The sequence below is a fragment of the Tenrec ecaudatus genome, chromosome 10 (assembly GCF_050624435.1).
Source record: "Tenrec ecaudatus isolate mTenEca1 chromosome 10, mTenEca1.hap1, whole genome shotgun sequence".
NCBI lineage: Eukaryota > Metazoa > Chordata > Mammalia > Afrosoricida > Tenrecidae > Tenrec > Tenrec ecaudatus.
In genome coordinates, this window is record NC_134539.1 from 121,359,852 (window position 1) to 121,385,674 (window position 25,823).

General features: G+C 37.1%; 1 protein-coding gene across 10 annotated transcripts in view; it reads left to right on the forward strand.

The window, feature by feature from the left end:
* The window catches only part of BCAS3 (BCAS3 microtubule associated cell migration factor), a 553,715-nt gene that overhangs the window by 203,072 nt on the left and 324,820 nt on the right, over positions 1-25,823 (forward strand). For 7 of the 10 annotated variants that reach the window (XM_075561479.1, XM_075561480.1, XM_075561485.1 and 4 more), the window contains exons 16-17: positions 13,204-13,354; positions 24,505-24,549. In XM_075561479.1, the coding sequence (XP_075417594.1) occupies positions 13,204-13,354; positions 24,505-24,549 (196 nt within the window). The remainder of the gene's footprint in view (positions 1-13,203; positions 13,355-24,504; positions 24,550-25,823) is intronic. The other 3 variants (XM_075561481.1, XM_075561486.1, XM_075561484.1) reach the window with 1 other exon arrangement.

The following is a 25,823-nucleotide window of genomic DNA, read 5'->3' on the forward strand; positions in this document are numbered from 1 at the left end:
TATTTTATTTCTTTTCTAGACATTTTGTTAATTACATAATGGCTCACTTTCATTCAGACCTTAATATCTGACTTTTCTGTTTTCCATTTCTATCTTTATCTTTGTGTTTACTTTATGAGTTTCTCCAAATTTATCTTTCAGTCCTCTTACTAGACTTTTTACCTGCTACGTGTTTTTCACATCTATTTTTGCATGTTTTATTATATCTCTTTCTTATTTTATAGCTATAATATATCTATAAAAGCTTTTTTAAAGCTTTGTAAACATTTGAATTAAAAGCTTTTTATGCTTGTTTTTCATGTTAGACACTAGCAGCAGCTAGATTAGCAGTGGCTCTCAAATTTCGTTGAATGTTATAATTAACATAGATAGATTTAAAAAAATCTTAATATGTAGGCCCCATCTCAGACTGATGAAACACAAAAATACTCATTTTATTATCAGTTTTCTTGCCTGATCACTCTTATTCTTACTTCTATTTAGAATGTAAGTTACTGGTACTTAGAATTTGGTTGGAAAACTTTTTTAACTGCAAAAAGATTCTGTTCATCTTCTGTTGGGATGATGGAGATTGATTGGTGATGTATCTATCAGTTCATTTCTAGGGAGGTGAAGGTGCTACAGTCTTTTGATCTAGTGATTATAATAAGAGAATTTGGAGCTATGATTAACTCATAAGATACATATCACTGTTGCCTCATTTATTCATTAAATGATTTTTTTTAAAAAGATGATTAATAAAATTCTGGTCAAGTTTAATTTCTGTGGAAATCTGGAGCTGGTATTTTTATTTATTGAAATGGATAAATGTAAAAATTACTTATAAAATTCTGGAAAGATGCCTTGCATAAACTAACTGGTTTGAGTGAAGAAATATCATGTTTGTTTTCTATGTACAAAGGGCCTTAGAACAGTTCATGAAAATGTATTTTTTTGTCTTTTATTTTTATTTTTCCATGAACGTTTAAAGCCCTCTTATATTTAAAAATGAAGGACTTGAAATAATTTTTTCAAATTTTTCCCCTTAAGTTTTATTGACATATAATTCACACATACATATAAATATATGTATATTTAAATTTTGAACTCAGAAAATTTGGAAAGGGAAATGGGAATGTAGCTGCTTCTTTGATTACCAGTGTCTGAATAATTAATCCAAATAAACAAATTTTGAATGCTCAAACTTGAGAGTAGTCTGGAGCTTAAAATTTGAGCAAGAACTAGAATTTTGACTTTTGGTTCATGGCTATAAACTACAAAGGGTAAGGAGACAAGAGTTTGGCTATTCCAGGGTTGCATTTACTAAGAGGTTGAAATCATGATCGTTCTTAGCGTAGTAGGAGAATTGCGTTTTGAATTTAGGGGTGAATGAAAAAAGGAAAGGGATTTAAGGTTCATTGAAAGAGTTGTTCGCACTAGATGATGTGTTTTGCAGGTGAGAATATTTGAGACAGTACGAGACACACATGAGAGAATGTAAGAATGGGCAGAATGGAGTCAGTGCAGGCATTATCAGTATTGTGCCTTCAGAAGGCATGTTGTGTCCCGTGGACGCTAATGTGACTTACAGCGACTCTGTAGGAACTATATAGGACCCACGAGGTTTCTTGAATCACGTTACCAGCTCTCTTCTGCAGCGTAGGTGCTGCTTATAACAGGCAAACTAGTTAATGTCCAAATGCTGATCGTTGTGCCACAGAAGAACATGCTGCGCCACTTTTTGTTCAGTACCATTATTTCGCAGATGTGCCTTAGCAAAAGAACCTCTTGTGGCACAGTTGTGTTGCACTGGCAACCCCAGGTTGGTGGTTCAAATTCAACAGCAGTTCTCAGGGGGAAAGACGAGGCCATCTGCTCCCCTACAAGGGTGGTTATAAGTCAGAATTGACTTGATGTCCGTGGGTTTGGTTTTACTGGTTTGGTGAGCCTCAGCCTGTCCACAGTGTCACTCCTCTTTGTTCGCTCACAAAATTTTTCTAAAAAAGGAGCTTTACATATCGGCAGATTCACAGTTTTGGTTTTGGGAAAATAAGACAAGTAGTTGTATTCATTATGATGTGCTGAGTTTCATATCTTTTTTATTTTGGTCCATTCTCTCACAAGTTGTTGATGATTTGGGCAGCTCAATTGAGTATGGGCTTCCTGTTTTCTTCTTGAACACAATATGTAAGCATATTTTGATTAAAAGATATTTAGATGCTTTTAAGCTGGAAATAAAATATTTGTGGATATAAAAGGTCTTATCTTCCCTGTACTTAAAAATATACTATACTGTCATCTTTCTGTGGTTGTTAAAATCTGTTGCTCTTTCCCATCTGAAGGAAATGCATCTTTGACACTTCTCATGACCTGAGTCATGATGCTGAAACAGAGCCAGAAAATATCCGTAACGGTCACGAGTCAAAGAGGGAGACCTCTCTGTGGAAGGGAGAGAAGATGGTGGGGAGGCGTGGCATGCTGCTGTGAGGGGAAGAGATTTCGTGGGGTTTTGGCTTACATCTTTTTTATTTTAATTGCTTACATTTTTCTACTCCGACGGAAGTTACTTTGCTTTAATATTTAATTATTTATCAGGTGCACAATATGTAATATAGTTGAAAACTGCAAATTCCGGAATGTTCGATTAAGTCATCTAGCTCTCCTTGTCCAAGAAAGAGCAGTTCAGTACTTCATCTTGCTATGGATTTTATGGTTTAGAACCCTCTAGACTTAAAGGGTCATCATTTTAAGATGACTAAATTGAGCAGATAATTTTCCATGGTTTCACCTCTTACTCTGATGATAGGAAAATGCTTGTTTTTTTTCCTGTTGGTATGATGTAATCATCATTGTGCGATAAGCATGGGATTGAGAGTTGATTGTAGGATACTCAAAGAATTTCAACGAAGAGCTACTGTCATCTCAAACTTAGTCTAAGTCATGCTAGATTAAGGTTTTGAATTGTTGAGTGAATACTCTGGATTTTTTAATTCTGGGAGCTTTGTCAATAGGGTTCAAACTTTACTTCTGAACACTTGTTCTAGTAATGTGTTTTCACAATGATCCTGAAGAATCGAAAAATTTGAGGGGATTTTTAATATGAAAGATACAGGTAGTCTGCATCTTAAAGGCCAGTGTTATCTTAAATTCTCTCTCTCTCTCTTAAGAATTTGCTCTGTGCCCTTTAGTAGTAAATATAATTTATTTACTGTTTTTTATTTTCATTATTGAAATAGTGAATATCTACAATTTAATCTTTAAAATAAATAACAACTTGCTAGAACTTCTTAAATTTAGTGTCAACTCTTAATTAATATCCTTTTATCCGAGAATCTCAAGAACTCTAAGAATGATGAAACAAAGTAATGAATGGGAGATTTTGTCTATCAATTTTATAAATTTGAAATAACTGTGGATGATACTGGATTTTAAAGAGAATGTTATTGAAGAGATGCCACAAATGTTGTAAAGAGGAAATGTGGATAAGCGATTTTTCTACAATAATTTTTATTGCCTATGTTCACACACTACTTTGTTCTAAAACTTTTTGTACACATTTGTATTTAAAGAAAGTTCCTCTTTTTCTCCTTTTCTTGCCTTGCATCTTATAAACATGATTTCTTTATTTCTTTTTTCTGGAATGTTTAAAGTACAGGTTGAGGCAGTGTTGGAGTATCCTTGCTGAACTTAAGGTTTTAGATCAATTATCCCCAAAGTGGGTCATATCGCCCTTTGCAGGGCGCTGGAGCAAGCCGGGGGGGGGGTGGGGGGGGCGGCAGGAGCAGACGCCTACATTGTAACTTGAATCACAGGCTTTAGGAGGAAGTCTCGAGTTGCCAGAGGAGTGCCGAGGAGCTCCTCCGGCACAGGGGCTGTAGGCCAGGTACAGTGAGCACCTATATTAGGTTCAAAAAAATTCTAATGACCAAATGCTTAGCTTCAGGAAAGAAAAAAAATCATTAAAATCTTGCATATAAAAGTAGTTAGTACATTAAGCTTATATTTAACAGATGAAATGGTTCAGAATAGAAATAATGACTTACTAATGTGTGTATAATTATTCATTTTGTAATCATTGCAGTTTAGATTCACCTGAAAGTGCAATTTTAACTCTATTAAAATTTAATGAGCACTAACACACAGCTCTGTTGGAGGTAGTAGGAAGAAGTGATGGGAACATTATTAACCTCAAACCTTCTTTTTTCTTTTGTATGGCTTGCAGTTAATTTTTACTTTTAATGTCGACCCCATTTTGCAGAAACTTGGATTCTACTTTTCAACTACATTTCATGAGAGATTTCTCTATCTTGCTCTCCCCCCACCTCTCACTAAGATACTTTTGGTGTTGTCCATGGTTAAATGAACTGTATCCTCGAAAAAGAATCAAATATTTATTTAGTTTGAGATGTATTCAGATCTGTAGCATTTTCACTATTGACCTCACAAGAAAAATTATTTGGGAGAAAGAAGTCAATGCACAATAAGAATTGTCCTTGTACTCTGCCAGTATTTAATTTTGTTTCCTAAACTGTTTGGTGGCTGCGTGAACAGTTGTGTTTGTTTTTTAAAGATAATGATGTATATATTATTCATTTTCTTTTCGTTGTGTGTTCTCTCCATGGCTACTGTGATCAAGCATTGCTTCCGCCCAGTTTGGTATGTGGGTCATAAGGCACTGTTTCTCACCAGGGCGCTGCTGTTTCCTCTTCCTACTTGAGTAGATTACAGATTATACTGGGACATGCCTGAGAAAAGGTCAGAAAGAAGGGTGAAAGTCCTGGAACTGCAGCTGGGAAGCTTGTCATTCTCATCTAGGCTTGGGGAGAGTGAATGACAGAGGTTCCTAACTCAACCAGAAACAACCCACATGCAGGAATTTCCCATTGCATAGGACGCTTTTTATATCCTCTGAAAGGACTTTATTTGCTTTTGATTAAATAATTATCTAGTGTTTGGCTGAGACAGCTTTTAAGTTAATTACATGGCAAGCAAGAGCTCAGCAGTGTTGCTAACTTTTCAGAGTCCAGCCTTCCAGTGACTGTTTCTAAACAAGCCACCATTGTGTTCCTTTTGAAGATGTCTAGAAGTGGGGGAGAGTTCCTACCCCAGCACTCACTTCGTTAAACCCCCTCGGTGTATTTTGCATTTTATCTCTGACAATTCCGTAGCAGGATATGAAAAGCAGACCAAGGGCTGCGGTCTTCTCGTGAAAGCAAAACGTACCCCTTCCCTCCCAGACCCCCAATCAAAAAAAGAAGGAGAAAAAGCAACCGTCATACTTATTACTCAATTTTACGCTATTGAGATCTGAACAAGGTAGGCAATAGAGCATTTACATGTCTTAAAGATGCAGACAAGACAATGAATTATTTGGATACTGAACTCTTCTCAGGGCTTTCAGGACTCACACTGCCATTGGCTTTCAGCGTGCCTCATTAGTCCAAGTTCAAAATGCAGGCAGTCACATATCAGCAGACTGGGCACCATGAGGCTCTTCTCCTAGGGCATGGGTAAATCTGGTAGGTGGCGTGTGGAGAGGTGCTGAGACTGGGACTTACTGATTCAGTTACGAGAGTCTAGTGTACTGAGCACTCAGGAGTGCTGTGACAATGATGAAAACGTAAGGTACCGTGCAGTGCCCCTCCCTTAGCCCGTGTCCCCTCTGCCTCGTGCCTTTGCTTTTGGACAAATGCACTCTAAAAGTGAACTTTCCATGTCTGCCATGTTTATACCTATTTATCCCATGTCCCTAATGAAAATCAAGAACAGCACCCCTTTGTCCTGGGAGTGGTCCATTTGGTCCACTGTTCCATTTTGATTCTTTCCTCACACCTGTTCCTACAGAATGGTCTCTTCTTCTCTCTCCTCCACCCCCCACCAGGACCTTCTTTTGCTCCCAATCTAACAACAGCCTGTAGCTGTGCCTGTAGAAATTCATAGCATTTCATCACCCCCATCTCATGGGCAGGATGCTGTCTAAGATACATTCTTCTCGAGCCTGCTGGTCCCTTGATTGCTCAATGTCCGTGGGATCGAGGAGGAGGCATATAATTTTATCTCCTTTGTAGATGAGACACACGTCCACACACACTCCGGTGACCCCCTGAGAGTAACTGAAATGGTCCCCAATTCCAAGCTCTGTCTTTAGAAGTTCTTTGCAGCTGGCAGCTTGCCACTTTTGCATGTTCTCCCATCACTGCCTCCACAAGCTGAGTACCAGCCTGGCCGCTGCGGCAGAGGGTGAAGAGAAAACAGAAAGGAGTCAAGCTTGGCCGTCGCCTTACCTGGGACTTGCTGCTGATCTCTTTTCCACAAATGTCCAAGTTTGTCAAAGCCCAGTAAATCTTGGAAAGTTTATTTTCCTTGTAGCATCTGTGTTTTATAATGGGCCTTTTAATTTGTTTTTACTTTGTCTGCGGGGATTTCTTTTGTCCGGAGTTTTCAGACTCCTGTCTTCCTTTTTCCTGTGGAAGTGAGCCTGTTAGTGATGACTGGTTTGGGAATATGCCTCTCTCTCTGCCAAGCTGACCTGACAGGCTACTCCGCCAGCGTAGCAACAAAGCCTATTGTTATCTTCTTCGTTCACTTTCATCCACTACCTAATTCCTTTTGCCTCTATTTTTATAGTATGGAATGTCTGGGAAAATTAATTTGGGACAATGAATAATTGAAATGACAGCATTTTGAAGGTAGAAAAAAACTCTGATCATACCTTTTTTGAATGACTTTCTGTTCCTAAATAGAATGCCTGCTTTAATTTATTGAGAAACGATTCCATTGGAACTTGGGACTTTTTCCCCCAAGAGAATTCCATCTATCTTGGGGACTGGCAAAACTCTGAAAAAGATCAAAGCTCTAGTAGACTTGGAGAAAGACCCAAAGCCCAAAGGCTTAGGCAAAGTTTATCTGTCTAGAGTATGCCCAAAACTGGGATGAGAGTCTGCGAAGAGCTTAGTTTCTCATGAGATTTTTGGGACTTCCTCTGTCTGGTTGTGCCAGAAATACTGTGAGAATCTCCATTCTTGTGGCATTTGTCACTTACAGGTTTTGTCCAGCTGGAATTTTGCAGCATAATGGTGTGTGAAATATGTATTTTGAGATTTCGTCAAGTCCTCTACTGATAACTTCAATGAACTAATCTTTGCTTTTTCTGTTGTGCTCCTACAACCAAGCAAAAAAGAGAAGGGTAAAAAGGAAATGTTAATGACGGTAACACCTATCAATGTGTGTAGGAACTCTCTTATATATCTCAGAAGTATTGTTGTTTTAGGATTGCTGTCACATGTATTTATGAGAAGCAGAGAGAGGAGATTGTGCTGCGGCTCTATATGAAAAGAGAAAGGACAAGGACTTGGCCCCTTCAGAGACTTGGTATGGTAAGGGAGTCAGTAGGCAAGGTCAGCAGTTTGAATCCCCCCGAGCACTCCATGGAAGAAAGATGCGGCCTTCTACTCCCATAAAGAACTCCAGCCTTGGAAGCCCAGAGGAGTAGCTCTACCTCTGCCCTCTAGGACCACTGCGAACCACAAGACTTGGTATGCTCATGCTGAACCTCATGCTGTTAAGAAACATCAGCTCTAGCGACCCATTGCTAAAAAGCCAAATGAACTGCCTGGAGCCCTGATGGTGTAGTGGTTATGCATTGGTCCACAGTTCGGAACCGGCAGCAGGAAGATTGGGCTTTCTACTCCCATACACAGTCACAGTCTTGGAAACCACAAGGGGGCGCTATGAATCATCATTGACTATGGCAATGAGTTTGGACATTTATTTAGGGTTAGGCTGCTGGGCTAATCAAAAGAGATCAGGCAAGTTAATGAAAGCTAGAGATTCCAATCATTTGATTATCGTTTGAAGATCTCTTTAAATCTGCCATAATTAACTTCTATAGATTCTTAGGGCCATGTATGTTTTCCTCTGCTTCCTAGTTCGAGGAAAAATGAATTTCATTTATTCATTTTGCAAACATTTATTAAGCTATTTAATATTAGGCAAAAATTTTCCCCGACATTCACCAGTCTTTTAGAAGATAAACCAGAAAAGGTTATTAATTACACAAGCTTAAACCATAGACTTTGAACAGTAGAATTAAAAAAGGGAGCATTACACTATTTTTATGCACTTGATTTATTGAGGCTGAACTTGAAATCTTTTCATTGTCATATTAAAGTTTGTCCTCCCCTCTTTTTAATGTGATCATTTGCATGCACTTCAGCCATTGAAATTTCTAGTCTGAGCTAATTCACTCATCTACCTACTCCTCTGATAACAATTTGTGTGCATTTCTCTTCTTTTGTACTAGAAATGCAAAGGTAAGAAGATATAAGTTCCTTACGCTGTGCTGAAAATTTTTATATCTTATCAGCCTTTTTAAGTTCTTTTGTGTGCGTGTGTTTCTAATCCTTTAAATTAACCACAATAAAGAAGCTTTTCATTGTTCTGGAAAAAGCTTGTAGCTATCTTGAGCATATTATCCCAGTTTTAATTTTTTGTTTGTATATGTTTCTGTCCCATAAATATCTGGTAATTATTTATCTGATACACAGAACAGAACTTGATACAAAAAAGGGCTTCTAAAGTTTGAAATGATGTTGAATAATAACTTTCACTTGAGCTCATCTATTCAGTTTCTTCTTTACAATATCAAAGTTCCTAAGTCTGTATCCACAATGTTGTTAATTTCTTATAATTGGTCCTCTGAGTGGTCCAGTGATTGGAAATAGAAAATTTAACTACTGACCCTTTTTAAGATATAAATTTGTCTCCATAGTTCACATTGGTGACAAAAAATTATATTTGGTTATTACTACCTATTCTTTATAAAGTAAGTTTATTGCCAATAATTTTATTTTTAAGTTGTGTCAATTTTTATTAAAAGAAAAGCAGTTAGGAGGGAGGGGGAAGAATGAGGAGCTGATGCTAGGGGCTTAAGTGGAGAGCAAATGTTTTGAGAATGATGAAGTCAATGAATGTACAAATGTGCTTTACAAAATTGATGTCTGTATGGATTGTGATAAGCGTTGTATGAGCCCCTAATAAAATTATTTTTAAAAGAAAAGCAGTTATTTGAAATTAATATCAGGTGAATAAGATATTTTTTTATAGAACAGTTGTTGGATTATCAACAATGGACTGACGAATTCTATGTAATGTTTTTATATGTTCATGAGTTCCTAGTACTCTAAACCACAATAATAAATAAAATGTGGTATTGTGCAAAGGTTGGGCATAAGTCAATGTAATGTAATCCAGAAGTAGTCATGCACTTACGTGGTTAATTGCCTTTGTCAAAAGTGCAAAGACAATGGAGAAAGGATGATCTTTTTTAAGAAATGGGGAAATGGAAGTTGGATATCCATATATGAAGCAGTGAGCACAGTGAACCTCAACTTACGTCTCATGCCACATATAAAAAGTAACTCCAAATGGAGCAGTAGTCTCTTCTTGCCACTTCCATTGGACATTATCCTAGATGTTTTAGACAGGATAATTAGTTAATTCAAGGAAATAAGTGCGTCATGATGGAAAAGGAAGAAACAAAACCATTTCTTTTGGGGGAAGACATGATCTTGAATATACAAACTCCTGAGTGATCAACAAGAAACTATTATTGCAAAGAAACCAGTTGAGCAAGGCTTTAGGGTACAAAATCAACATGCAGAAGTCAGTTATATTTCTGTAGATTATCAATGAACTACCGTATGTATTTGTGTATGTGCCATGTTTTTCAGCACATTTTAAATGTAGTTTTGTGGTAAAATTAGGTGCCTCTGCTGATACTTGGGTCGGCTTATACTGGAATGTATATGGTATTTAAAAATGAAACAAAAACAATTCTTTTAATAATTTATATTGAAATGGTAATTTATATAATGAATATAGTTTATAATATATTTATATAATTTATATTATATTCTTAATTTGTAAGAATAAAATATTTAGGAATAAATTTAACCAATGAATTCTAAAACTTGTACATTGAAAACTACAAAATAATATTACAAGAAATGAAATAAATTGAAACACAGCCTGTGTTTATAGGTTAGAAGGCTTAATACTGCTAAGGGGACAAAGCAAAAAACAAACCACTCCCACTCCTGTGGAGTCGGTTCTGACTCAAGCACTGTAAATAGGCTTTCCAAGACGAGCCCTCTGTAAGAAGAGACAGCTTTGGTTTTGCCCCTCGCAGCAGCAGGTGGATTTGAGTCCTCCATCTTGCTGTCAGCAGCCCAACACCTCACCCACGGCATCACTCTGGCTCCTTGGTAAGGGGCCACTCCCCTCCCCCCGACATGAAAAATTCCCTACTCAGTGACCCTAGTGGTGTTTTGAGAATATAAATCCCTATGGCAGCAAATAGCAACACAGCTTTGTCCTTGGGTTCAGCTGGCGGGTTTGAACCATTAGCCTTGTAGTTAGCCATCCAGCGTTTATCTGACAGTGCCATCAGAGTGCCTCTGTTAAGGTGACAGTACTTCTAGTCTTGATGTACAGCTTTAATGCAATCCCTGCTAGCATTTTTGCTAGAACTTGACAAGATTTGATGAAAGCAATGACTTTCATTATATGTAATGACTCATCTAAGGCACATTCTCTCTTTAGAAAGAAAGAATTTATTAAGATAATTTTTGTCTGTAGTCTATGTGAAAGGCCATTATGGTTTTACAGCCAATGATAAGGACTATTCAATGTTACTCATCTTTGAAAAAAAAAAGCATCTGAACTGCTATAAGAGTTTGAATTTTACAACTTTGTCTTTTAGTTATGTGTGGATTTGTCCAAGAAAATGCATGATATCTCTTTTAGAAGGCATATGTTGTTTAGGGAAAAAATCAATATAACCTTTATTTGTTTTGGGATAAAGTTAGAATTCACAGCATTATGGAAATCCAGGAAACAAAATAATCTGATTCTTTAAGTTACCTGTGACTTACATTTGCAGATACCTTTGATGTTGTAATACTGAGGCCGGCTCCTGCACGGTTTCCTTCCATGCTCTTTCTGTCTTTATATTTCAGACCTTCTTGTCAATGAGATTTATAGCTTATTTGCCTTTTGTTGTTTAAGCTGCAAGGTGGCAACTGCAAATCATATAGAAATTAAAAATAACCAAATGGATGCATCTTTTCCAGAATATACTATATATATCTTTCTGATCTGTGGCCTTTGAGTGAGTTCTGTATATGTTAAATGAGCAATAGGAATTAGGATAAGACTTAACAGCAAAATTTAGCCAAAATTCCATAAATTTATTAGGCAAGCGTTATAAGTAGAAATAATGAAAGAAAGTGTGAGGTGGTCCCATCTACCCTGCCTTCAAATATTAGTACATTGAAACCATACACATTTAAGGTAATATTTTGAGAGCACATATTTAAAAAAAACAGAATGTTATAAGAGCTGTAAGAGCCCAGGATAAAGTAATTTTAAAAATAAAAATAAACAGGAAAATCACTCAACTTATATCTGTGAGGTCATGGTAACCATTAATAGGAAAACTTTAGAGAATTTGGTTTGTTTTTATGCAAGCTGTTCTTCATGGTGCACTACTTCACACAGTTTTCCTGGTTACAGTATTTACAGAATCTAGCTCACCAGGCGTCCTTGATGTGGTCTGGGCCAAAACCCTTTGGTTTGAGTGCAAATTGTGCTGCCCAGGGACTTCGTGCAGGAGCCCTGGATTGTAGTGGTCACATATAGGGCTGCCCTACTCCTTGTGGACACTTGTAAACTACTGGCGGCTCCCATTATGAGTGCTCATGGCCTGGTGGCAGTGAGCTTGAGGGCCTTCCTGATGGCAGTGAGTTGGAATTGACTTAATGGCATCAGGTCTATGTTCTTTACATCTCACACTTAAAACATTAACTGTCATTCTATAAATCAAAAAGTAACATACAAAGCTGTTACAAATCTCAGAAACATTGGCAAGTAGTTCTTCCATTCAGTACCAGGAGAAAGATAGAAACAAATTACTATTTGTACTTTATCTCCCCTCAAATAATCTTTTTTTCCTCAAAGTTCCAGGCACTGGCTTGCGGGAAATGTTCACCAATCATAATCTGGACTTGTAGCCAAACGCACCATTAAGATCCATTAGTGAACCTTTGCAGCCTTCCTCCGTCGATTTTCACCGAGGTGGCCTGGGTTCCTCATTGAGGGGAAGGATAGTCTTTAGCCAACAAATGGTGTTGATCACCTGGGGAGACACCAGGCAAAAGGAAGAACTTGCTTAAGTGGGAGCTTTTTTTTCTTCTTTTTTAAGTAGGAACTTTTTAACATTAAAGAAATCAATTCAAAATGGATTAGAGAACTAAAGGGATAAAGCTCTTAGAAGACATAGGCCTGAATCTTTGTGACCTCGGATTATATAGTGTCTTCTAAGATGTGTCATCAAGAGCATAGACAACAAAAAAAAATCCGTTTTTAAGCCCTCAAAATTCAAAATGTTGGGAATTAAGTATCAAAGAAACAATGGCACACACAGAATGAGAGAATATATTTTCAAATTATGTCTGGCTCTTGGGTCTGTCTCATGCTGTGTCTCATGTAGAATCTCTGTGGTGTTTATACTTAGGCCTACAGTCCTACCCATGGGAACTTTACGTGCAGGTGCCGGAGTCTCCCCATGTACTCTTGGACTTATTAGTCCTGTAGACTAATTAAGATCTTCCTATTTTACTTTCTCTTGTAATCCTGTGTTGATTAATAGCAATCAAATTATAATTAAATTGTACATTTATTTTTTTCACATCTATGTATTTAAAATTTTTGACAATCTTATTCTTATGGGGCTCCTACAGCTCTAATCACAATCCATATATCCATCTGCCGTGTCAAGCACATTCATATATATGTTGCCATCATCATTTTAAAAACGGTTTTTCTACTTGAGCCTTTAGTATCAGCTCATTTTCCACCCTCCCCAATCCTCCCTCCTTCATGAAAATTGTATATTTATTGGTGTGACTATTTTACATCTATCTGTAACCCCTACCACCTCATTTCCCGGTACTGTTTATAGTTAAGTGATACTTGATCTTACGAGTTGTTTCCTTTCCTTCCACACAACTGAAATTCTTCTGAGATCAGTTCTGTAGATAGTTTTTTGCACTTGATCTCGGCCCAAATGGCCGAGAAAGGATGCTATGATTAGTGGTGTCATTGCCAACCTGCCAGCCAAGCAAGCTAACGTCGGTGGTGCTCTTCTTTATTGTGACTCTTTAGGAAAACTGAACAGCCAAGACTCCTACAACAATTTCACTAACAACAACCCTGGCCACCCCCGCCTGTCTCCTCTGCCCAGCTTGATGGTGGTGATGCCTCTTGCGCAAATCAAGCAGCCCATGACATTGGGGACCATCACCAAGCGAACAGGGTAAGGCCTCCGGCTTGATGACTTCTTCCAACCATTTTAGAGGGTTGAATGCATAGAAGAAAACATACTTTTTCTTACTGAAGCATTGTTTATGTCTTTATATATAGTATGGAACTTGCACAAACATACTCAAAACACAATCATAGGAAAAAACTAAGCAGTGACAAGTGAAACTAATGTTGGCTAATAGAAGCCAGATCCATTTGCCTCGTCTTTTCGTTATTGCTTTGTAACTTTGCCTGTAAGTACTGTTTCGGTTTCTTGCTTTTCTAGACTTAATCTGGATTTATAATGACTCCCAAATTTAGTCTGATAAAAGTACTAAGGGGAGGGAGTACTTTAGGTAGTGACCATGTTTATAGTTCTTAAAATCGCATTGATGCATAATTTACATATAATAATTTATGATTATTGTTAAGACAATGTGATATTATGGATAGTGTTTTAAACCAAACTTCCAAGATTTGGGTGTTATTTAAAGTTGGTCTTTAATATCTTCAGATACTTTGGATGACTTGCTTGACTTAAAAAATTTTTTTGCTTCTTTTAGCTTTTTAAAAATGGTCTGCTTTGGGGAATATGGAATGATCATTTCCTGGGCTCCTTAAAATTAGTTTTATGAGGAGAAATACTCAGTGTTAAGAGGTACAAGACCTTTGAGCTCCAGATTTCACTAGTAGACAGAAATGGACCTGTCTGTGCTAGGTGGAGTGAAGTTTGTATAAAAGTGTCCCTATTGCTATATGAAGAAGGGGGTGTGGGAGGGGGAGAAGGAAATACAGCAGATTTCCCAAACAGAAAATTTATGGTGCAGATAGCCAGCTTTTCCATCTTCTCATTGATTGTAGCTTTTTAACTCTGTATTCAATAAAAGTTTAATTTTAAGCGGAATGTTTTCCTTCTTTTTTAGTTTATCTTAAAGAATTGGAGTGGGAAGGAAACGTAGCACTTATAGTTAAAGTTAGCTTATTGTTTTTTATATGACATTAATTTCCAGGATGGCGTATCAAATAAAAATGGGACTAAACCTTGAATCATAATTTAAAAATTTTCACTCACTGAATCTCAGCACTACATAATTGAATCATTTTTGAAAAGTTAAAATAATTGTATCCTTTTGATTCAACCAAACATTCTGTAAAGACTATTCAGAATTGTTCTTCTGAGTTTAATATACTTCTAAAATAAGAAGATTATGAATAAGATTTGGAAACCTGGAGTCATGAAGACATATTTTCGTGTTTTGTTTCTGGGTTTATTGTATTTTATGAAATATAAGATATATGCTGTCTTTTTAATTTTAAATGCTCTTTATTGAATTGGCTCCTCAAAATATATCTGTAAGATAGTAATTGGAGTTTTATGGATAAAATTTTATGCTGTTAAAGTTTATTTCAGGATATTTGGGGGGATTAAGAAGTGAATATGAAATTGAATGAAATGAGACGGGTCATGTGTTGATAGCTAGATGCTAAATGGTACATGTTATTTCATTACATTACTTACTCAACTTTTGTGTATTTTAAAAATTTGTATCATAAAGAGATAAAATCCTTTGCATGATCCTCCCCTCCCTCCTCCTTACCTTCTATTCCTTCTCCTGTCCTGGCTTCCCCTCTCCCTAACTTCTATTAGCATCTGGTGTCTTCCCGTGTGCTTTGTTGTTGATGGTGGTTGCTGTGTCTATTCTCCGATTTTGGAACTATGTATACTGTGCTACCTCATATTATTCATAACTTCAGCATTAATGATGAATGAAATCCTATGTTTTTGAGATACTTTGTTTAACCTCCCTGGCGGTAATCGCGATTATGGCTCGGGGTAAATGTTAACTGCCAGAAGGGGTAACCCTGAGCCACCCTCGGGATTACACTGCAGAGAAGTCCGTATCTGCTCCCCGGTCCTGCGGTGCCCTCCGCTGGGATCGCAGAGCGATCTGACTTCCTTGTTCATTCGGTTCCCTTCCATTCTCTGCGTGCACGGGGGCAGAGCTGGGCAGGAAATTTAAAACTATAAGCCTAAAAGAGACATCCACGCACACAAACAGTGATACAGTGTAACCTGTGAGGATTACATTGTATCAAAGCAAATCACCTCAGATTTGTCTCTAGTTCCGTCTTCAGTGCTTGCCCTTTTACTGTCATTTGGAAAATTTTTTGCCTGGAAATTTTTTTTGTCCATGGCATCAAAAAAGTGTCACTTTAGCACAAAAGGAGTTTTAGACCAGATAAATGACAGTGACTGACTTAGAATTACTCGCAGAATTGTGTATTAAAGTTTGTCATACCTGGATTGTCTACTAGAGAGATTAAAATGAATAATATCTTAAGAATTACAGGCCTACAATATAAAACAACAAATTTTATGCAAAACAGTGTACCACTACATCCTGTATTAAAATCTTTAAAGAAACTATCATTTGCACAAAATAAGAATTTGGTATAAATTTGTTTTCTCTTTTGAAAATTTCAGTTTTCAAAAGTGTAGCAAGAACAATAATAGAATTCCTGTATACCCAGATTTTTCTAATGTTAAAAATATTTGCTTTATTATTCTCTCTCTCTACAAAAACACACAGCTCTCTCTCTCTCTCTCTCTCTCTCTCTCTCTCTCTCTCTCTCTCTCTCTCTCTCTCTCTCTCTCTCTCTCACACACACACACACACACACACACACACATTACTTTCCCTAAACTGCTTGAGAGTAAATTGCAAACTTAATATTCATCTAATTCTATGCACTTCAATTCATGATTCCTAAAATCATTGATCATAATCAGAAGAAGAGATCTTAAAACTAATATTAGTTTTTTCATGTAATTATTGGCTGACACATTTTCTACTTGTGGCAGAGCTGTAGATTCTCAGAAATAACCCCTCTTTAGTGACCAGTAAACTCTTTGGTGTCTTTAGTCATAACTTATACTTTCCATTACTGGTTTAAACAAACCCTGAAAATACTTTCAGAAGAATTTGTTGATTATACCCAGAAGTCGCTGTGTGACTATTTATCATTCTCTTACAATAACCCAACCAGAGATTTGGTCACAGAGTAGTCAGTATATATGTTGTGGTCTTATTATTCTCAAATGTAGCACTTACATGATAATATGTGTTTCTTCTTGTCAAAAGTAATTTGCTTTGCAAGAGCAAAATTCACCATCGTTCCCATTTTTTATATATACTGAGACTTGAAGCATATTCCAGCTGGCTTTTCATTTCATTCTTCTTGATTTTGAAGGAGCCCTGCTGGCATAGTGGATTATGCGTTGGGCTGCTAACTGCAAGGTCAGCAGTTTGAATACACCAGCCACGCTGCTGGAAAGGATAATGCTCTTTGCTCCCATAAATATATACAGCCCTAGAAACACAAAGGGACTTTTCTACCCTGCCTTTTAGTGTCATTATGAATTGGAATGCAGCAGTGAGTGGATTATAATTATTTCAATTTTAAATATTTTTACTATGACCACTTCTTAAGGCTTCAATTCATTATTTTTCATTAATTATTTACATTATGTATTACTGTATTTGCTGAGACATTTAATTGGAGCACTGGCCACCGGATGAGAGGAAAATGGGGTTTCCATTTTCCAGGTCTCCAATTTCGTGGAACTCTAGTGTCTATGAAATTCCTTTCTTACATTTTTTTCTATTTTGTTTTAATTGCTGTGAAATTTACATAATGTACAATCATCATTTTAAAATATCCAGAATTCACAAACACCTAATTAATCTCCTAGTGTGATAAAATTCGCAAGAAGTATTTCAAATTGGTTATTAAGAAAAAGAACATAGAACCTACACTTTTATAAACATGTAAAAACTATGAATAATTCCAGTACACCTAATCCTGTCTCTAGTAAGCTTATATACTTACATAGGTTATATCAGTTTTTATTTTTTCTGTGTCATAGGTATTTGGAATGAAGCAGAAATGACCATAAAAATGTTCCATTTCAAAAAAATAATAAAAATTAAAAAAAAAATGTTCCATTTCTATAGCAGAGATTTTTCTAAGGCTACTTTGAGATCTAGTGTTTAAATCTCTAAATGGAGATGGAACTTCAATCCAAACCTTCAGGGACAAAACGTGAGCTTACCATATTTAACATCTGCTCTCTTATTTTTGGAAATACATATCCCTGAAAGCCTGTGCAGTGTAACGTTTAACCAGGACAGGGACCATCTGTCTGACTCCGAGACATGCAGGAAGACTACAAATAGCAGTGGACAGATGTCTTTACACCTTGTTGTGGACCTTGAAGCCTCACGTGGAAGCTGTAAGGCCCGCTTTGGCAGCAGCTGCTCCCAACCCCATACCAGCATACGCTGATGAAGGCAGCAGGCAGGCTAGAGATCATTTCCGGTCCGCAGTCACTGCCTATCACCCTCTAAAACAGACTCTATTTAGACTGCGGCTTGAAAAGCCAGTTTACCATCTCCATCTTGTTTCCATCTTGTTTAAACAAGAACCTGCTCTCCTTCATTTGCTAAAAGTCACATTGGCTGGTAAAACTTTAGGTTTTTGTAGAAGGAATTTTGTCAGATTTATTCTATGGGTATTTATTTGGTTTAATTAGTGAATAAAATGAACTTTTTTATAAAAACATTTTTTTCATCAGAATGTTTCATTTAATCAGCTTTAAATCTAAAATTATCGATACATAGTATATTGTAAGCACAAGCAGAGAACAATAAATGCTAGAAAGAGATCAGAGTAGTTTTATGGGAATAAGGAATGTAAAAATTGAGATTGAAGTGGTTTTCTTGCTCTTACCGAGCTGTGCATATTTAAAGAGTAAATATTAGGTCATCTGGGAACTTTCAAGGAATTTCTTCTCCTTAGGTGGAAGAAGCTTCGTTATCCTTGCCCCACCCTTTGTTTTTTATTCAGTCCCTGGGAGCAATTAGATGTAGATGTTAGGAATCTGGTCCCAACTGTAGAAGGTGGTTAGGATAGGTAGTATACCAGAAAGAACATTGAATTAGGAGTCTGAAGTCCTGGTTTCACCTTTCTCCTTGTACCACTTAATACCAGTGTGTCCTACATAATGAGACTGTAGTTTCCTTAAGCACAAATTATAATATGTGTATGGATTATAATATTTCAGATTTTTATGTCCCCTTCAGATCTGTTTCCATTATCTATTTTTTTTCTTTTTTACATTCCCCCCCCCCACTCCTCCCCACCTCCATTACCTAATTTTAAGCCTCATTCACTGGCAAGTCCTAGGCCAATGCTGACCAGTTGCTCCATTTAGAAAATGTAGATGATGCTTATAATCTAGAACATCAGTCATAATTTACAGGTGAAATCTGCTATGAGTATTATGTTGAATGAGTAAACATAAGTGCAATATGGTAGATCTTAAAGGACCATCATTCTGGGCATTTTTTAGGGAAGACTTTTAGGTGATATACAAAAGTTAGCAAGCATAACCTTCTACGGAAGCATAGAGTCATCTTTTTATGCTGTCCTGATTTCTGTAAAACTGAACAGTTTGAACATTATTGATGTTTATTTAATAATTGTTCATATCATGAGGATTTAAATTTACACTTAAAAAATATACCTCAAATTAAATCAATTTACTTGTCTGTTTCAACTTCAATATTCCCTATGGTTGAGAACCAACAGTATGATTACCGATTTTAGTAAAGAATTAATTTTTAATTAGTAATAGATTACAAATAAACTTGAACGTGATCTGAGAAAAAATTTGCTCATTTTCACTAGAAACGGTGCTTCCTACAGAGGACACAGTGTAGCATAATCATTAGCATTGCTAAACTCATATTTTGAGAAATAACATTGTTGTATGGCTTTTTCTCTGCTTTTCCTCTATATTTATATGGTGGCATTCTAATGTCTGTTAAGTGATACTTCCTGAATTCTCATAGGCCATATTCAATTCATAAAAAATATAGTTAATACATTCCTTCAAAATATGTCTGACTTACACAACCTCTTTATCTTAGAAAATGGTTGAGTAGAATTGTTATTAATTTTTAACATCAGAGCTAAATAAAAAGGCAAACTCAGTGCCACTGAGTCGATTCTGGCTCATAGTGACCCTGTAGCTTGGTTATAGGGAATGAGCATATTCAGATCAAATTAAGTTTTCTTTCTGTTCTTACGTTTTAAGAACAGACTTGACATTTGCTCTCTTTTCGGTTAGTAAGACCAAAGACTTTGTGGCAGAGTGCCTGTGCTGTGTGGCATTCAACCACATGAATCAGAGTTTGAAGAGTGACACAGCCATAATGGTATGATGTAAAACATAATTCTTCCCTATCTCCTGAACATTCCCAGGAACAACCCTTTGAGAACCAATAGGCGAACCATTTCACAGTGGCCTATAAATAAGTCTATAATAAATATTTTTGGGTTTCCACCCTCTTAACCAGTTGTAGAGTTTTTCAGTCAGAACTCAGCTAAAATAGACATAACTGTGACCAAATGAACAAGTTAACTATGGCAGAACTGGTAAAATTGGCTAAAATATAATAAGATTCTTAAGGTCTGGGTAGAATAATTTTATTTTCACATGCCAAGAGAGACCATCTTTAATTCAGCATATCCTCCTCTTCACATACTCGCTTCCCTTTCCCCACCCCTATCCCACTCCAGCACAAAACTAGGACTGTTTGGCTTTGGAGGGGGGCGCAGGGAGTTATAGGTGAAAGCAGCTGGATCATGGACTTGTCCTGTGTGACTTTGTGTTTTCATTCTTTTGCTACCGAGCAAAGATGAAGCAGGCATGTTTCAAAAGCGCAGCTGACGCTAACCATACAAAGTCACTAATTCTTTGGTGTTTGTGGTCTTCTTTTACATCTATGTGGCAGAGCTCCAGCTTGTAGGAGGAGGCAGGGAAAAGACTAGAATGTGGGTGGATGTAGTTTGGGTGTATGCCAGGAGTGCATACCCAAGCAGTTCCTCGTCATTTTCCTGTCCCGTGTGAACCCCTAGATCCTTGTTTGAGTGAAGTGGGATAACTTTGAACTCACGTGGCACAGTAGTGGCAGAGGTGCTACTTCGTACAGGCCTGTTTACTACCATGTCTGGAGAGTTACTGTCCTTTGGGGGTTGTGGAGAAAGGAAATGACTGGAGAGAGTCCTCTGTTGGTAACACTTATTCCCTAGAAAACAGAAGCCTGAGAGAGTCATTCTTAAGAGCTCTTTCATTATCTTATGATGGAACTTGGTGGAAATATTCTATTGTCTGTTAATTCCATTTTCCCACAAAATTTTTGAAGCCCTTTAGTATAGTGTCTACTTACTTTTTTTTGCTTTTTAACCTCTACAGGGGTCCTCAAACTACGGCCTGCGGGCCACATGCGGCTGGCCGAGGACATTTATCTGGCCCGCCGGGTGCTTTTGCCCTGTTTGTTTTTTTTACTTCAAAGTAAGATATGTGCAGTGTGCATAGGAATTTGTTCATAGTTTTTTTTTTTTAAAAAAAAACTATAGTCCGGCCCTCCAATGGGTGTGAGGGATAGTTAACTGGCCCCCTGTTTAAAGAGTTTGAGGACCCCTGCGTATAGGGATTGGTGGGAAGCGCTTGTCCCATGTTTGATGCGTGTGGCAATCTAATGAGGGCCTGTAAACTATGTGAACCTCCAATACCCTGATCTTACAAATTTTCCACCTTTTGCAGGTTTAGCCCTACTATTTTTCTATCAGTCCTTTCAGTTTTACATATTTTTGGTTTTCTTTCTCTGACTAATTTCTGCCTTGCACCAAAAGACTCAAAACCAAGCTCACGGCTATCAAGTCACTTCGGACTCACAAACAGCAACCCTATTGGACAAAGTAGAGCTAGTTACCCCCTGGCTTTCCAGCGCTGGCTTTCTTTACAGTAGCAGAAATCTATGTACCCTGAAGCTGCTGGTGGGTTTGAACTGCCAACCTTTCCGAAGCACTCTAATGGACTACATAAGCCACTATATCACCACAGTTCCTATTTACCTTATACAAATTATAGTAGTTTTTATTGTATTATATACAAGAAAGCTTCAAAAAGTTTGTGGAAAACTGGTATTAGAAGGTAGTGGTATTTTTCCACAAAAATTTTTTCATTGACATTTTGAAGACCCCTCATATTTAAACTTTATTTTCCCAGTCAATACACTCTTGTCTCTATTCTTTTCTCTGTACCGCTGAGCTCTAAACTGTGGAATTGTACTTACTGTTGGAGAGCTATTATGGTTTTGTTTCAATTTTCTTTGTTGGATTTATTTTTGGTGTTCAAAGAGAACATGTAAAGGACTAAGACAAAGTTTTTCAAGTTCTTTACTGAAAATCAAATTAATTCCTAAACGAGGGGGTACCCTAAAAAACCAAACAAAGGAAAAAAAAACAGATCAAAACTCCCAAGAGCGTTCATAGTATGCATTTTCCCCGCTAGGTGAGCATCAAGCAACTTGCTCTGAGTTAGTGCACCCAGTGGCGTCATCTGGGAAGGTTCTCTTTGGTTACAGTGAATTTTTAGCTAAAAGCAGTTTTACTGGAACCCCACTTTTTGTGATGGCCGATTTAGGAGAATAGCTTGTGTCTGTGAAATTTTTTTTTCTGCTCTGGAAAAATGCTTCAGAAACTTGGTGATGTTGAACAGAGCTTACAAGGACAGTGCTATGGGAAAAGCCCAAGTGTTCGCGTGGTTTATTGGTTTTAAAAAGTTGAAATGTCGGTTGATAACAGACCTCGTTCTGGACATCCATCAATGTCCTGAATAGAAAAAAATGTAGACTTGTAGTATATTTGGAATTCTTTCCACCAGGTCAGACTGTTAATCAAGCTTTCTATTTCAAGGTTCTGAAAAGATTACATTACAGTGTGTGGCAAAAAAAATAGAGGCCTGATTTGTAGCAGACAGGGGACTGCTTTTTCCACCACAACAATGTACCTGCTCATGAAGCCTGTTCAGTGTGTCAGTCTTAGGCAAAAAACAGCATGCCTGTCTTGCCCCTGGCCTTGCTCCATGAGACTTCTTTTTGTTTCCACAAATGAATAGGAACATGAAAGGACAGTGACTTGACTACGTCGAAAAGGTGAAGAAAAAACACGAGGGAGGTGCTGTCGGCTATTCCAAACAGATGAGGTTGAAAAATGTTTCCAAGAATGGATTCACAGATTTGACAAATTAAGACGTCGAATGCAGAGTATTTCGGGGGTGATAAAGTAGTTTTGTAAAAAAATTTCCTTTTCAGAGGGTGATACCCCATTATATCTATAGTGTACAAAAGCGATCTTTTGGACTATTTGGTGATTTCAGGTGTTCTGCCTAATGAAGTAAAATCAACAGTAAATGGATGTGTGTGCAACAAAAACCTTCTCATTTGGGTGCTTTGGGGCAGCCTAGAAAAGTGGTGTGAAATCTCTGATCATGTCTACATGGGAACATTGTGCTGTTTAAAGAGTGGACTTTCAGGTGCTCTCGGTTTTCTCAAGCGTTTTCGAAAGTGCTCAATGAACTCTGATGATTTTTCTTTTTTTTCTGTTCTGATAAACGTTTCATGAAAACATTTTCCTTAAGTTTCAAATTGTGATGAAGTATATTCAACTCTCAGAGAGGAATGCTAGTTTTTTTGTTGTTGTTGTTGCTAGCTTCAAATTTGAAGGAGGAAGTACTCAGGTTTTTTACCAGTGTGCTTGCTTCTTCCATTTGTTATGTCTTGTAAATGTCAGATGCTAGTGTTTTTGTGTTCAAATATGCATAATGTTTCTTCTGTGCTGTGAACAGAGTTTTAAAGAGAGAGATTTGCGATCTTGAAGCCTGACTTTATATCTGAAGTTGTGCTTAAAGCAAACAGTCGGGGTTATATTTTACTGTATTCTAACATTGCCCATTGCAGGTCAGGTAGAGGAGTCTTAACCTCTTGTAATATTACAGACATGCAGATTTCCTGGAATATGACCAAAAATTGAGAAAATTTACGCTATTGATATTTAGTGTGTGTGTTCTTTGGTCAGCATTATACAGTTCAACTTACTCTAAAGAAGCAGGTTTAAAATATAATGATGGGTTTAGACATCAAAGAACAAAAAAATCTTACCATAGTGAGTGAGGGGGACTGCGCAGTGGAGACCCAAAGTCCATCTGTAGGCAACTGGACATGCCCTTACAGAAGGGTCGCAGGGAGATGAGCCAGTCAGGGTGCAATATAGCACCAATGAAACGTACAACTTTTCTCTAGTTCTTAAATGCTTCCCTCCCACCCTACTATCATGATCCCAATTCTACCTTACAAATCCTGCTAGACCAGAGGGTGTACACTGGTACAGATCAGAGCTGGAAATACAGGGAATCTAGGACAGATAAACCCCTGGGGACCAATAATGAGGGTAGAGATAGCGGGAAGGTAAGGGGTAGAAGGGGGGAACTCATCACATTGATCTACATATAACCCCTTCCGTGGAGGACAGACAACAGAAAAGTGGGTGAAGGGAGACCATGGACAGTGTAAGACATGACAATATAATAATAATTTTTAACTTATCAAGGGTTCATGAAGGAAGGAGGGGAAAAAATGAGGAGCTGATATGACGGGCTCAAGTAGAAAGCAAATGTTTTGAGAATGATGGCAACAAAAGTACAAACGTGCTTGACACAGTGGATGGAAGTATGGATTGTGATAAGGGTTGAAAAAGCTCCAATAAAATGATTAATATATATATATATACACACACACACACACACACACACATATATATGCTGAAGACAGTTAAGTAGTGAGCAACAAACAACACTATGACATTTTAAAATCAGCCACCTTCAGTTATAAACTTACTGTGTCACACAGTCGCACATCTGTTGCTACTGACCCCACACTTTCCTCCATCTGATTATTCCATTTAACTTGTACTTAGTTTTAAAGGAGCGTCCTACAGGGGTGCTCCAGAAAAGGGGGAGAATTGGAAAAAATTGAAATCCCTACCTCTATGAAAATTAAGGGCCTTGTTGATACACATCATTTTGTTTATCAGTTTTATCTGATTTGTTTGTATCTACAGAAACACTGCAAATGAGTTTTCTTAGTTTTTGGTTATTTTTGTCCATACTCTTAACAGCATGATGTACACTGTATTTCTTAATGTTATATGAGCTTTCCTCTAATTTTTTGTGCATTTTCCCCCTTTTCCATGAAGGCCTTATCTGTTTGGAGCGGGGTGTTTTTCCATAAAAGCTCCATGGTGAGTCCCAGTTCAGTCCCGCATGCCTAATTCATTTACTGTACTCTCAAAGCCTAACTCTTCATAGTTTTGTTTCCAGTTGCATGGCCTCATCACAGAGAGATGCCCAATATGACTCAATAATTTGGAGGTGGGACATGAATGTTGATGTTTTAGCTTAAAAAATTATTAGTTTTACTTCATTCCTTTAAAAGCTTAAAAAAATCAACGTTAAAGCAAACAAGCATCTGCTCATAATGTTGACGTATGTGACCCAGCAAAGTGGACGATCCAGTTTACAGTAGTGTGTATTATAGTGATCGAATCTTTGTACCTTTCATGCTGAATATATACAATCATTGAGGATGTGATTTCTTTCACAATATATGACTGTTTAAGGTATGCCAAAGATGCTCTCTTACTGTATTATATTTTATTGTACCTAACAGCAGCAACAACAACAACTGCATTTTATTTGTCCCCAAAGAGAGAACAATTCTGTTTTGAATAGCTTGGGTAATTTAGGAGATATCTATAGTAAGGATATTTATAGTTCACGTAAAAATGTTTAAATAACTTATTTGGAATAATTAGCACTATCTATTCATTTAGTAAATTATTTTATAATCATTTATAGCCTAGACTTTTGTTAGTCTTGAACATGATTATCGTGAAGAAGCCGTATATTTAATATTATATTTAAAGGCCGATGGTAAATGTTTCCACACTTGGTTTAATGTGTTCTGCCCAATGGCTAAGTGTGCAGCGCTGCAGTCAGCTGAGTTTAAAGCCCCAGCTCACACCCTGCCCCTGGATAGATAGTCCCTAAATATCTTGGTTTCTGAAGTGGAGATAGTTGCAGCCCTTGCCTCTTCGGCTCATTGTGATAATAAATGTCTAGATGTATATGAGTATATTTAAATCATTCAGAATGGTGTCTGGCATATAGTGTTCAATAATTGTTAATTAACCACAGCTGTTTCACTTTTTGTTGTTTGTTTTGGGTTTTTTTCACTTTTTTGTTTTATAGAAGAAAAGAGTGTACTATTTTTAAAGGGGGGAAAACGCTCTTTCATTTAGATTGTGGTTTTTATGCTAGAATATATGAACTAGAAGAAATTTGTGGGAATGTAAGGTCTATCAGATTTGTAGATTTGGTCAAACTAAGACATGTTCTATCCTTAGATGTGCAGTTCTCCTAACTGCTAGTGAGAACTGTTCTCACTAGGAAAAAGAAACCATATTTTCTCTTTTGGACAAAGTGAAACATAGCTTTTCTTTAAGGTAGATTTTAT